Source organism: Marmota marmota, unplaced genomic scaffold (genome assembly GCF_001458135.2).
Source record: "Marmota marmota marmota unplaced genomic scaffold, marMar, whole genome shotgun sequence".
In the NCBI taxonomy this organism is placed as follows: domain Eukaryota; kingdom Metazoa; phylum Chordata; class Mammalia; order Rodentia; family Sciuridae; genus Marmota; species Marmota marmota.
In genome coordinates, this window is record NW_026000068.1 from 11,690,392 (window position 1) to 11,704,293 (window position 13,902).

A 13,902-nucleotide genomic window follows, 5' to 3' on the forward strand; every position below is an offset into this window, starting at 1 on the left:
CAATCAAAAGTATTAAATTTTTTTCTTCTAAGACATTTTGATGTTTGAAAAAAAGATTTTGATTTCATTTGCATTAATGCTTCCTGAAAGAAGGAAAAAAGGGGCTTTTTTATTATATTTCCACTTTCACTGAACCAAATTAGGAAATATAAACCTATATTTTCCCCACACTGAAGCCACAAAATGACATTTTCCCTAGATAAAGCCAGTGATAAAGCACCCTGGGTGAGTGCATTCCTGAGCTGAGGAAATTAACCTGCAGTTAAGTCTCAGGCCATTGTCAGAAATGGTTTAAAAGCTTTTCAGAGATCGTGGCCTAAGAATCCCCATGTTCTTTAATGATTCTGAAATTTGAAGCTGTGATCAGTGAGATATGGCTGGTGCTTCTTCTATCTTCTGGAAAGATCCCTCTCTTCTAACTGCTCTCAGAAGCACAGAGTTACTTTTGTGGTAGAAAGTCTTCTCTTACTTGGTTAATTTAAAAAAATCTTTCCTAGCTTCTGTCCTTTGGCTAGGATAGCATCTGCATCTCACAATGGACTAAGGCTTTCAATAAATTTGTGGAATCCTCTTTAGAATATTGGTTTCTAAGTCTGCACATGTTCCAAATAAGATCTGCTTTGTTGATCTAAAAGGAACAACAAAATCAGAAACACAGCATCCTGTGACAGTTATGAAGACGGTCAAAATTATGGGTAAATTTAGGGAGAGAAACGTAGACTAACTACAGATTCCGAGAAGCATTTTAAAAATTATTTTGTAAAGAATCGGTGTTCAGAACCTGACTTCCTCTTTCTGGAGTTTTGTTGTTGCCACAGTTTCTTTTCTTTGCTGTGCGGTTAACAAGCTATAATGCTCATCACTGGGACAGGACCTTTTACTGATGATCCTTTGATCATGAGCATCCTTGCAATTTCTTTGTGCTCAGTGAGGATTTTTAGATGCTGCTAGCTTAGCACATTGATCTTTGTTTATTATCCATTGCTTGAGTGCTTTTGGAGCCTGATGTGGTCTCCCTGAGACATTATTGTGAGGCTGGCTCACCCACCATACCTAAGTCTCTTCTTCCCCTTCCAGGGTCAGAAAACAAACATTAAGAAAGAAAAATCCCACCTAGAGTAGACATAAAGATTAAAGTTATGGTGATTTGTTTTTTCTTTTTAAGAATATTTTTTCTCACTTTTTTCATAGTTTATATCTAATTTGGCATTATTTGAATTATGAATTTTGTAGAAGAGTACAATGTAATAATACAATGTAAATGTATTGTGTGTATATTTCAGTAATAAAAGAATAAACTAGGAAGAGTTGTGCTGTAAGAGTTTTGAGAACCCTTTTTATTGCCTCTGTTCTCTCCTACATAGATTTTTATGTAAACTTTTGCTTTCTCAAAGTTTCAAACTAATTTGGCTAATACTCATGTGGATAAATAGAAATTGTTAACAATTTGATAACAGTTTCCTAATTCCATGGGCATTGTTACTCCACTGAAATGTCCAATATTATACTCCTTCACAACATGTTCTTCCTCTTTGGAGGATTTTATAATTTTTAGTCTTAATTTTAAAAAAATCATATTATGAAGGTTTTCAAACCTGTACAAAAGTAGAGAAGATAGTATAGTGAAACACTAAATGCCTGTCCTCCAAATTCAAGATTTTACCACCCTTGTTTTAAATGTCCCTCTTTTCTTTTTTCTAAAGTATTTCAGAGAAAGTCTGCCTGCTTGTCAGTTTACTCTCAAGACTTTCTTAAGGATCTCTAAAATTAAGGTTATATTCTTACACCCTCCCACGAGGCACTAAACATCTGGCCCACTGAGCAGTCATTTCTTACCATCTTCTAATACCCAGCACATATTCAGATTTACATAGGGGCCTCAGTTAGGGAGGGGGCATAGGGATCATTTCCTGCATTTGATGCTTAGTTTCTTAATCTACAGTCAACTCTCCTGTGCTCCTCCTGGATTTTGTAAATTTTTTATTATTTTTTTCATTCCATGACTTTTTGATTGCCATGGGTCAGTTGTAAAAGGAACCAAGGTCCCACATTCTTTTTTTTTTTTCCTTGCTTGACTTCTTTTAAGTTAAATTGTTTCCTTTCCCTGGTATTTCCTCTAAACTTAGACATCAGATACAAAGGCCTGGTTAAACTCAGGTTCTGTTTTGTGCAAGTACACTGCGGAGGTGTCACATCACAGGTCTCCCATGAGAAAGCATGTCATATTTGTCTTGTTTCTTCAGGGATGCTGGACTGGTCTGCAATTCAGGCAGTGGGTCCTGATCCTCCATTTTTAAATGACCCCCTCAACAATGTTTCATTTATTATTATTATTTAGGGGGATGCTTTTTAGCTCTTTTTCTTTAAACTATACTAGGCATTAATGAAATTTTGTGTATTTAATATTTTTTTTTAATTCAACTGTGGTAATTTTCTTTTTGAACAACTAATTGTTCCATCATTGGCCAGTGTGGGAGCCCCTTCAGTTAACTTTACGATCATTTATTTATTTTTAATTTTCTTAAAAAAAAAAACAGCTTCATTGAGGCATCATCTATATATCACAGAACTTATCTATTTAACAGCTTTTACTTTTGATATAGTGAGATGTGATAGCACATATTTATATTTTTAAGTCTCAGTCTTAAATAAATGCTTTTCTCTTTTAGATCATCTCAGACCTTGAGTCTTGGAATGATGAGCTTTCTCAACAAATGAATGACTTTGACACAGAAGATCTCACAATTGCAGAACAGCGCCTCCAGCACCATGCAGACAAGGCCTTGACCATGAATAACTTGACTTTTGATGTCATTCACCAAGGGCAGGATCTTCTGCAGTATGTCAATGAAGTCCAGGCCTCTGGTAAGAAGACTTATTCCATCCTATACCAATTGTGGTTTCTTTTTATCACCATGGAAATTTAATTTATTTCAATGCAGTGTCTGCAAATTCTGTATCCCTGTTATATGGCTATTATCAATAGTCTGATCTTTAAAAGGAAATGCTTTGCTTTTTTATTTCACATATTATAGTCACATTCAACCATATGGTTAGGAAACTTAACCTGAATAGTATTCTCATGTGTTATTTCAAGAAGCGTGTACTTTAGTGTTACAAAATGATGTGTTTATCTGTGAATGAAATGCAAACCATAAGAAAATATTTTCACATTTTTATTTTTTTCTTAGTTTATATTTTGCCAGCAGATGTCACTATAAGCTCAAAAATGTAACTCTTATATTAGGAACTTACTTGGCAACAATCCTGTATACAATATTATTTGTTTTGCACAAACGAAAAGTAAATTCTTAAAACTGTGTATATTGAGGACAACTACAGAAATCGAAGTTCACACATTCGCAAAGGATGCTGCATGGCCACTGTGTACAATGTAGGAAATAGGTTTAGTTTGATCACCTCTATGTTCTCAGATAACCAGCATGCTGGGAGACTCCCTCTACTGGGTTGGACCCTTCTTCAGCCTGCCCACCAGCACAGCGGTCTGGCTCCAGCAGGCAGGTCATTACAGAGCAGATTGTGCCATCTAACGGGAACAGAAAGTTGAAATGCTAGTTGAGTTCTAGGCTCTCCCTTCAATGTCCACAGGCGTGGAGCTGCTTTGTGATAGAGATGTAGATATGGCAACTCGAGTCCAGGACCTGTTGGAGTTTCTTCATGAAAAGCAGCAGGAGTTGGATTTAGCTGCAGAACAGCACCGGAAGCACCTGGAGCAGTGTGTGCAACTGCGCCATCTACAGGCAGAAGTGAAACAGGTGAGCAAAGGATGAGTTGTGCCAAGATGAGGCTGCCTGGGACCCTTGACAACACAGACAGACAACCTGGGAATTCTGGCCTGTTAATGTGCTCCTCATTAGAACACACTGCCTTAACATATAAGATAATACACCAATATAATATCTAATTGTGAAACTGGAGCCATTGGCCCACACAGCTCTCTATTCTGTAGTAGAAATGGCTTTTCTGCCCGGCAGCTATAGCACTTGAGGGTAACATCCACATGATTGTTTTGTTATTGGTTCTCTCTTGCTTGGAACTCTGAGCACATTGCTTCCTAAGCTAAATAACAGTATTTGCCACTCCCCCAAAATATAGTTATCAGTCTGGACAGGATCACAGTCTGTGTAGGGATAGGACATTTCTTGGATTATCAGGATGCTATAATTCCACATCCTGGGTGGCGTGGCACAAAATGAAAACAGGACACATGGAATTGCTTCAAACCAAATGCCAGTGGGTGTCCCCATTCATGGATTTTGCATTTTATCCCATGGACAAAGGGAGTCTGCTGATAAAAAGCTCAGTGAAGGGGAAATGAGGCTGTGGTGTTCTGGTTTGATTGGAGGAGGACACCTGATGCCTCTGTCCATGAGCAGAATGTGGGGAAGAAACAGGTGGCACTCACACTGGGGCACATGTTCTGTCTCCTTGGAACTGCTCCAAAGTGCTCATTGGTCTGTGTGCCACTATTAGTGTGGGTATTTGAAGCAAAGTATTGTGACCCACTTATTAAGTGTTTGTTTTTACCAAACACACACACACACACACACACACACACATTTAAGAAACAAACTAGTATATGCCTTAGCAATTACCTTTGTTTGTAAGAGAAATTAAGAGTGCCTTTAAAAAGGTATTTTCCTGGGGTTGGATATGTAGTTCAGTAGTAGAGTGCTTGCCAAGCCTGAATAAGCCCTTGGTTTCATCCCTAGCACTGTAGAAAACAAAACAAATCACAAAGCATTTCTCCCCTCCCCTCACCATATTTTTTCCCAGCAGAGAGTAGATTTCTAATGTTCATTCAGTGACCATACGATACATTAGGCTGAGATTTTGATGATAGGTGGCCTTTCCCTTATGGTTGCCAAATGGCCATCACCTCAACACCCCAAGCACCAGGAATGGGGAAGTATAACAGGAGGTGGCACCTGCACTAGAAAATATTTTTACGAACTCTCCCAGATGCTGCTGCTTTGGTCTCATTGATTTGGTTTTGTCATAGCTGTAAGTAATCTGGGACAGGAGGTGAGAAGTGGTTTTGTTCATTTGTTTATTTTTAATGTTCTCCCAAAATCTGTGGGGATTTTGTTTTGTTTGTGTAAATAAGAGCAGAATTGTTATTGTGTAGGTAACGAGGAGTCTCTGCCCCAAATAACTATCCAGAATGATTTTCCACAGTTTCTGTGGCTTCTGCTGTCAGAACTAGCTTTCTATCTTGTTTGTATGTGAACTTGAGAAGTTCACGGTTTGAGCCTGAGCCTGGTAGTACAACCTAGATCACACTTCGGTTGTTGTGCCACTTATTAGCACTAACATTAAGTTGGAAAATAGATTAGTGAAATAAATCATTTCCCCTTATCAAGCAGTTTGCCAATTTTGTGTGTTCATTAGGAATGAAAGAACCTGAAAGGGAATGAAAATACTTCTTTTGATTATCGGGATTCTTTGTGTCAGTAAGATTTCTAATATGTGGTCCTCAAACTGTTTTTTTTTTTTTAATTTTGGTGGGATGCTGGGTAATGAACCCAGGGATGCTTTACCACTGAGCCACATCCCCATCCCTTTTAATTTTCATTTTGAGACAGGGTCTCACTAAGCTGCTGAGGCTAGCCTTGAACTTGTGATCTTCCTGCCCTCACCTCCCAAATCACTTGCACCACTGCACCAGCTCCTCAAACTATGCTGACCTTTGTTCTCATGCAACACACTGTCTCTCCACCATTCTGTATTAAAAATAATAAAGTTGTAGCTCTTGGGATCAGGTGCCAATGAAGGCTGTTGGGCTATGCCAGTAGGATATTAAAAACAACCAGAACTTCATCCCTGCCAAGAACCTCTTGACCACCTTGTAGACTTGGATCTGCTCCCTGTGGTCTGCAGGATGCACTGGAAAGTCCACCACTTGTAGTAACCCTGTGTCATGTTTCAGGTGCTGGGGTGGATACGCAATGGAGAGTCTATGTTAAATGCCGGGCTGATCACAGCCAGCTCACTGCAGGAGGCAGAGCAGCTGCAGAGAGAGCATGAGCAGTTCCAGCATGCTATCGAGGTGAGGAGGTGCCCTGTCTGTGTGGTGAGTCTTTCTCAACATGGGACCAGCCTCTAACTCCTAACATGGTACTGACTATGGAACCGCCCAGGGCTCAAATGGTAAAGAAATGAGAATGCTTATAAATCTACTGTTGGTTACCTCAGATGGAACACCAGCTGCAAAGAAGTGAGGTTACAAATCCCAGCCAGGTGACCTTTCAGTGAGGGTCCACACACCAAGCAGCTTCTGTGTCCTTTGCAGGATGCACTTTCTCTGATCAGGAATGCCTTGGAACCAGGGAACCCAAATTAGTCTTGGCTGAGCTTTTTAATGCCTTGCTGGTCTTGCTGGTACAATCTTGCGATGTGACCAGCAAAGCAGAGAGCTTTGGGTTTCACCAAGATCTGGTATAAATCATGAACTTACTTATCAGTAAATAATGCTAACAATAAAACTCCTCAAGCTTCTGCTTAAAAGCAGCATTATTCATCCCAGCAAAGGACAAAAGGGTCAGTTTGTGCTAGGCTGTAGCAAAAGCCTCGGCCAGTCTGGGTGCACTCCCCTTCACTCTCAGCAAGTGCACTGACTGTCCTTAGGACTATATTGTGGGGACTCATAGGTAATAGTTGTGATTGGTGGTCTCAAAGTCAAGGGAAAAAAGAATTTGATGCTAGAAAACTTGTTTCCTGCTGTAATATACATATTGCCAGCAAGAGAAGAAAGCCACCAAAGTCACCACTAATGACTCCCATAGATTAATTTATTTTGAACCACACAGTGCCAGTGGACATAACACTTCTTCCTGTGTCTCCAACTTCAAGCAGCTTTTGAAAACTGTAAAACTACTGTGTGAAGTGATTTCTGGTAATTATTTTACCAGTGTTAAGTTACTGGGTGAAGGATGAGATTGTCATATACAAATTTTTATGGAATCGTTTCCACTATTTGGGGTGAAATGCAACATTTTACTTTCTTTTCTCTTTTATCTGCATCCATAGAGAACCCTGTGCTGCCCTGACAGCTCTCCCCACCCAGCATTCTAATTCTCCCACATAGCGACCCTGACCTCAGCCCTTACAGACCTGGTGAGAACATAGAACAAGACTGTCACTGGATTTACTATGTGGTTATTAGATTTATTACATGGAATAGACCTCCAAAGAATATAGTTGTTGTGCCCTTAGCTTTTCTTTAATTTTTTGTTTTCTTTTTAAAACTGCTTGTCCTTTCCAAATTTTTCACTGGAGTCCAAAGCTTAAGCTGAAAATGAGAATGAAAAGCATTCATCCTGGCCACATTTCCTCCACGTGTTCATTGCCTCCAGCAGCTATTATAAGAAGAACCAATAGGAATAATAAACTTGAAATATTTCAACAGCTTTTTTAGAATATTGGCTATCAGGGTCTTTCCTGGTATTTCTCTGAGAAACCCCACAGTTGAGACCCATGTACTTCATCCTTCATTAGATGAATTAATTAAAAATGCAGTTGTAGCTAAGCATAAACCTTTTTACTTAACTGTGCGCCATGCTTTGAGAAGAGTCCTAGTGAGTATTACCTGGAGCAGATTATGTACCATCATGAAGAGCGTCCCAGTTCCTTCTAGTCAGTATGTGATACTTGTGCTAAACAAGCCTTTCTTTGTCTTCCTTTTCTCAAGAAAACGCACCAGAGTGCACTGCAGGTGCAGCAGAAGGCTGAGGCCATGCTGCAGGCCAATCACTATGACATGGACATGATCCGGGACTGTGCTGAGAAGGTGGCCTCACACTGGCAGCAGCTCATGCTCAAAATGGAAGATCGCCTCAAGCTTGTCAATGCCTCTGTTGCCTTCTACAAAACTTCAGAGCAGGTCAGGAGAGAAGGGTCATTCCCTGGGCTTCCAGCTGACATTTTATTTTGGGTTAACTTTATGAGATAGATCAGTCATCATTAACATGTCTGTTAGTATTGAACCACTCAGTTCTAAGTTAAGCAGAGAAAAGGCATATTGTATAATTGAAATTTTTCTTGCACCTTGGATATCAAAGAACAATGGGTTGGAAAGTAGCTGAGAAGATAGGTTTCTTTGAGCCAGGAATCTTCTTCCCTCACAGGTCTGCAGTGTCCTAGAGAGCCTAGAGCAGGAATACAAGAGAGAGGAAGACTGGTGTGGTGGAGCTGACAAGCTGGGCCCCAATTCTGAGACAGACCATGTCACCCCGATGATCAGCAAGCACCTTGAACAAAAGGAGGCTTTCCTAAAGGTATGGAGCTGGCTTTGCTAGTTGCCAAAAGTGTACACGGATCCAGAGGACCCACTGAAAACAAGAGAGAACTTCCTGACTGACAGAGTGATACTGTAGATACTTCTGTAGGCACAGCCTGCATTTTCCGAGGGAAATCCCCACACCCTCACAGCTCTTGATTGTGCAGATAGTGAATGGAGTAACACATCAGTGATATTATATGTCTTATTGGTTTTCATGGGGAAATAACTAGAAACCTGTTTGGCCAAGGATTGGAGGATTGGTTGGAAGTCACAATACTAAATAATTCTGGAGCTCTGTATCAAAGTTCCATGAGGCTTTTCTGAGGTGCAGTGATGCCAATTGAAACTTTCTCCAAATGAGTCTGGAGACAGAGAGAAAGTGATTGGTTGGTCAGTTGATTGATTGATTGATTGATTGGGTGAAATGTAATACTTACAGCAATCTTCTGTTGGACACTTAGCTTCTCTAGGACTACAGGTTGTGCCTCATTAGACACATGAAAGCACAGGTGGAACAGCATGAACCCGTGACGCTTAGAGGGCCAGCCACTCGGGGAACTCTCCCTGCAAGAGGAGTGGTCGCATCCAGACAGACTAGATGTTCTCTCTCTGAGAAGCTTTAGACGAGGACTTTCACAAATGTCACATTTTTATGTATGTCATATTTGATCACACAAAAATCACAGATGTACCTTGAAACAGTTAAATTTTTAGAACTGGTCAAATGTTTTTAAATATTTAGAACTAATGCTTCTTCTGTGTTGCATTCTGAAGATACTTAAAAAACAAATTCTGGGATTCTGTTTGCTACCACCAGTTGGACCTGTTAGAAATAGGTGGGGTGTTTACTTTTCCTTGTCACCTCATTAAGTTAGGTTTTTCTCATTGCTTCAGCATTCTGACCCTCAAAGGCCATCTCCTATTGCATTTGATAATTTTTGTTTTATAACTGAAGGGGATTACCTGACAGATATTGTTTAGTCTGGAAAAATAAATTTTGACTCTTTGAAAATTATATTTGGCAATTCATTTTGGGCTTCTACCAGTGCTTTTCTTTTAAGCCAGCCAGAATGGGAAAACTATAGTTTCTCCAGTTGTTAATTGTAACTGTGTCAAATAAGACCTTAAAGACCCTGACCCCAGCTTGTCACTGCTATTTAAATTTTACAACATGTCAATCACTGTGAATATATTTTGAATTATAGTCAATTTGCCTTCCTTGCTCCAGAATCCATTTGACTGAAAAGAAAAATGACTACTTAGCTAAAATATTAAGAAAGATATTCAAGTAAAATTACAAAAGGAAAATAATTTTAAGTCAGTTGTTATAAAGGACTTAAGCATTTGTGAATTTTGGTGTCCCTGAGCTAGACTCTCATGGATACCAAAGATCTATTATACATTAATGAAATTACTTACATGATCTGTCCTGCTACCCAAACGTATAATATCATTTATTTATTTGTACAATAACAGCACATAACAAACAATCCCAAAACTGAATGGTTCAAGTAATTGGCAAACTAAAACCAAGTGCTTAATCTGGCCATACTCTTCTATTTACATATGTTTGTGGATGCTTTCATCTACAATTGGATTGAGGAGTTGTAAAAGAGTGCCTGTATGCTCCCTCCAGAGGGATTTACAGAAACCCAGGTACACTTCAACTGGGCCCTGTAATTCAGAGTTTCTTCTAAGTGTGCAATCAAGTTTATGATGCTGTAAAATCAAGGCTCAGCAGAGAGTGGCTTCACTTCCTCTCCTGCTGTAGTTCAGTGGCTGTGCTCAGTCCCCTAACCTGTGTACTTCTCCATTGGACAGCTCTTAATATAGCATCTTAGGTTTTCAGAAAAAGAGCTGTGAAAGAGATTTTTTAAAAATTGAAATAGGATTTAACCCACTCATTTTTAAATGACAAGTTGGTCAAATGAAAAGTTAGGCATACATTAGAGCCGAGCCATATGATATTATCATCCCTGTCTTCTCAAGTACACATTTATGTAAGTCAAATTAACACACGTTGCTCTTCATTATTAGGCTTGCACACTTGCTAGGAGGAATGCAGACGTCTTCCTGAAATACCTACACAGGAACAGTGTGAACATGCCAGGAATGGTGACACACATCAAGGCTCCAGAGCAGCAAGTGAAAAGTGAGTGCACAGGAAGCAACCTCTCCATCCAGGACTTTCACTAATCATTAAGGAAATCTGCAGGCTGAGAGTATATTGAATAAGTTGACGAATATAATCAGCAAATGCATCATTGAGCATATTTATTGCTGTTGACTATATTTCTATAAAATGTTACCAATTTTATAATCCTAAGACATAATTAATCAAAGCAAATTGTGAAATATTTATGTAATTTAATACCATTTGAGTAGAAAAAAATCTACAAAACCATTTGTACATTTAAGTGTAATCACATTGGAAAAGATCTGGGAAAATGTGAGCTGAAGTGTGAAGATTGATATATGCCAGGTGCAGGTGGCACACACCTGTAATCACAGCGGATCGGGAAGTTGAGGCAGGAGGATTGCAAGTTCAAAGCCAGCATTAGCAGCTTAGCGAGGCCCAAAGCAACACAGCAAGAAGAACTTATTCTTATTTGAGGAAACTTACTCTTTTTAAGGATGTCCAATATAATGAAACTGTATTCTAGGTACTATTTATTTGATTTATAATTTCTGTCTTGGGCAATTTTTTTTCTTAAAAGTATTTTCTAGAATAAAGCAAAAGATTTTAAAAGCGTACAAAGGTATATATAAATGACATGATTTCTTTGCCAGTGGTAATCACTATCAGAACCTTTTTGTATATTATGTCTGTGCATAGGTTTGTTTATAGAGAAATACAAACTTATGTATATTCACTCACCCGTCTCACTATTTTTTTTTTTGCAAAAATGAAACTGTTTTTCTCTGTAACCTGATATTCCCATTAATATTCCAACTTATTCACCTTTCCATATCAGAATTTAGAGATCTACTCTCTGTTTTTGGATGTTGGGTGCAACATTGATGTAACTGATGTAACTTGCCCCCTGTTCACACTTTGTTGCCCTGCTTCAGTGTCCCATCAGCTCCTTGGTGTTTGTACACCTTGGTGCAGATAATTGTGATTATTCACATGAGCACCATGTACCTGAAAGATAATTCCTGGTGAGAAGGTATACACATTTTCAGTGTCATTGCCTGTTGCTACATTGTCCTCTGTGAGGGTCATACTCAGTTTTTTCCCCTTAGTAATATAGAATAATGAGTACCTGCTTTTTCTGTCCTTTCCAACACTGGATAATCTCAGGATTTGCCAGGAAAACAGTGGAAAATGATCTTTTTCTTTGAGTAAAGTTGAACAGGTATTTGCATATTTAATTTAAAATTGTAAACTTCAGGGCTAGGGGTGTAGCTCAGTGTAACTCAGTGGTAGATATGTACTTAGCATGTGCAAGGCCCTAGATTTCATCCAGAGCTCCCTGAAGAATTGTGAACCCAATATTTATATGCTTTGCTCATTTTTTATGGGTTGTTCATCTTTTTTTCCTATTGAATTGATTAAATAAATTAGGTCTGTGTTTTATATATTCCCAGTAGTTTTTCCTGGGAAAACTATTATTTTGTAATATTTTAATGGTGATTAATATTTGATTATGACATTTTTAGTTTTTATGCATCAAGAATTTTTTGCATTTATAGATTCATGTTTCTCTGCTTCCCTAGTTCCCTACTTCATGTCCTTCCTCCTTCTAAGAGTTTATGTTTAAAAATAATAATAATGGGGCTGGGGATGTGGCTCAAGCGTTAGTGCGCTCGCCTGGCACGTGTGCAGCCCGGGTTCGATCCTCAGCACCACATACAAACAAAGATGTAGTGTCTGCCAAAAACTAAAAAATAAACATTAAAAAAAATTAATAATAATAATAATAATGGCAAACAAACAAAAGCACTTTTGTTTTCTTCTAGTGTTCCACCATTTTGATATACGACCTCTACCATGTACTAAATGCCTTCTGCAGAAGGCTCTAGTAGTTCTGAACAAAATACCTAATGCTGATACGTTTCCAGCTATCAGAGAATTGTCCCAGTGGAGGATAAAAATTGAATATCCTGCTAATCCAGTTAGCTGGAGTATTGTGAACTGATTTTTTTAAGTTTCTAACTGCTCTCTTTTATAAGGTAATAAATCACAGTGAAAGAGTGAATAGAGAGTCTGGTTGGTGTGTTTATTGAGAACCTTGGACAATAAAACTGGTTCCTTGACACTCTGATTTGCTGTGGCATTGCATGGTAGTCTTAAAAAAAAAAAAAAAAGAGGATTAGATAGGGGTCTTAATAGAACTCAAGCACCAACGTGCATCTTTTTTCTTTTTTCTCTTAGATATCTTGAATGAACTCTTCCAACGGGAGAACAGGGTACTGCATTATTGGACCATGAGGAAGAGACGGCTGGACCAGTGCCAGCAGTACGTGGTCTTTGAGCGAAGTGCCAAGCAGGTCAGTGTACACCTGGCCCTCCACCACTGCCGACTGCCCGCCTCCATGCTTCCATCCTCAGGCAGATTTTTGTCATTGCAGGCATCCTGAAAAATCACTTTTTAATGCCCCAGACAGTCTTGCCTTTTAATTAAATTTGTTATAAAATCAAACCCCATAGCCTGGTAAAAGTGAGTCACTCAGTATTTTTGACCCTCAACAAGTGGGCTAGCCGTTCAGCTTTCCTTTAGTGCTGTACCTCACATTTATAATAGCCAAGCGCAAAAAAAAAATCATCATGTTTATTATTTAAAAAGCATTGTGGAAGCTGGGTATAGTGGTGTATGTCTATAACCCTAGAGGCTCGGGAGGCTGAGGCAGGAGAATTGCAAGTTCAAGACTGGTGTGGACAACTTAGAACCTGTCTCAAAATTTTAAAAGGATGGGGACGGGGAGCTGGGTGTGTAGCTCAGTGGAAGAGCATCCCTGAGTTTAATCCTTAGTACCCCTTCAAAAAAAAAAGCATCGTGGAATCTTGATTGTGTACTTACGTAAATGCAATGGGTAGGATTCTTTTTTATATTGCTGTATTTACATTTTTAAGACGAGGTTTTATGTTTTTGACAAGTCAAGCTGAAACTAAATAGGAAATAGGACATAATTTTTAACAATTCAGTATAGTCAAAAGAGATTCATGCTTTTGGTTAAGGCAGAAACATCAAGGCTAACATTCAGAGTACCCCCCTTTCACAGTCACTGTGGGATTAAAGTGCTTCTGCTGAGATCATCAGTCGTGGAAGCTCATTTTAGGATAAAATTCCTTTACCCCTATCTTATATGTTAACATTCCAGTCACTTCTCTTTGGCCTTCATGTAGCATAAGAATCCTTGTACTGTTTATTCAGAATTGCTTTGGGAGGTAGGCACGGGACAGAAGGCATATTCCTCCAATACTTGCATGTGAACAGGCCCAGGCTGAGTGCTCATTGTGTGGCATCTCATGTCCTCCATGTAAATGAGTTTGGAGTCACAGAGGCCCTGATGCTGCTGGTCATTGACAACCCAATTCTCAACTGTGACTTAGACCTGGGATGCCCCTGAAACTATTCACAGAAACATGTGCCTGC

At 39.1% G+C, this 13,902-nt stretch overlaps 1 protein-coding gene across 1 annotated transcript in view; it reads left to right on the top strand.

The window, feature by feature from the left end:
- Nucleotides 1-13,902, top strand: part of Trio (trio Rho guanine nucleotide exchange factor) — a 207,447-nt gene that overhangs the window by 78,017 nt on the left and 115,528 nt on the right. Inside the window, 7 exon segments of the mRNA XM_015490460.2 lie at nucleotides 2,670-2,865; nucleotides 3,610-3,776; nucleotides 5,951-6,070; nucleotides 7,712-7,903; nucleotides 8,148-8,297; nucleotides 10,340-10,454; nucleotides 12,681-12,796. Of these exon segments, the coding sequence (XP_015345946.2) occupies nucleotides 2,670-2,865; nucleotides 3,610-3,776; nucleotides 5,951-6,070; nucleotides 7,712-7,903; nucleotides 8,148-8,297; nucleotides 10,340-10,454; nucleotides 12,681-12,796 (1,056 nt within the window).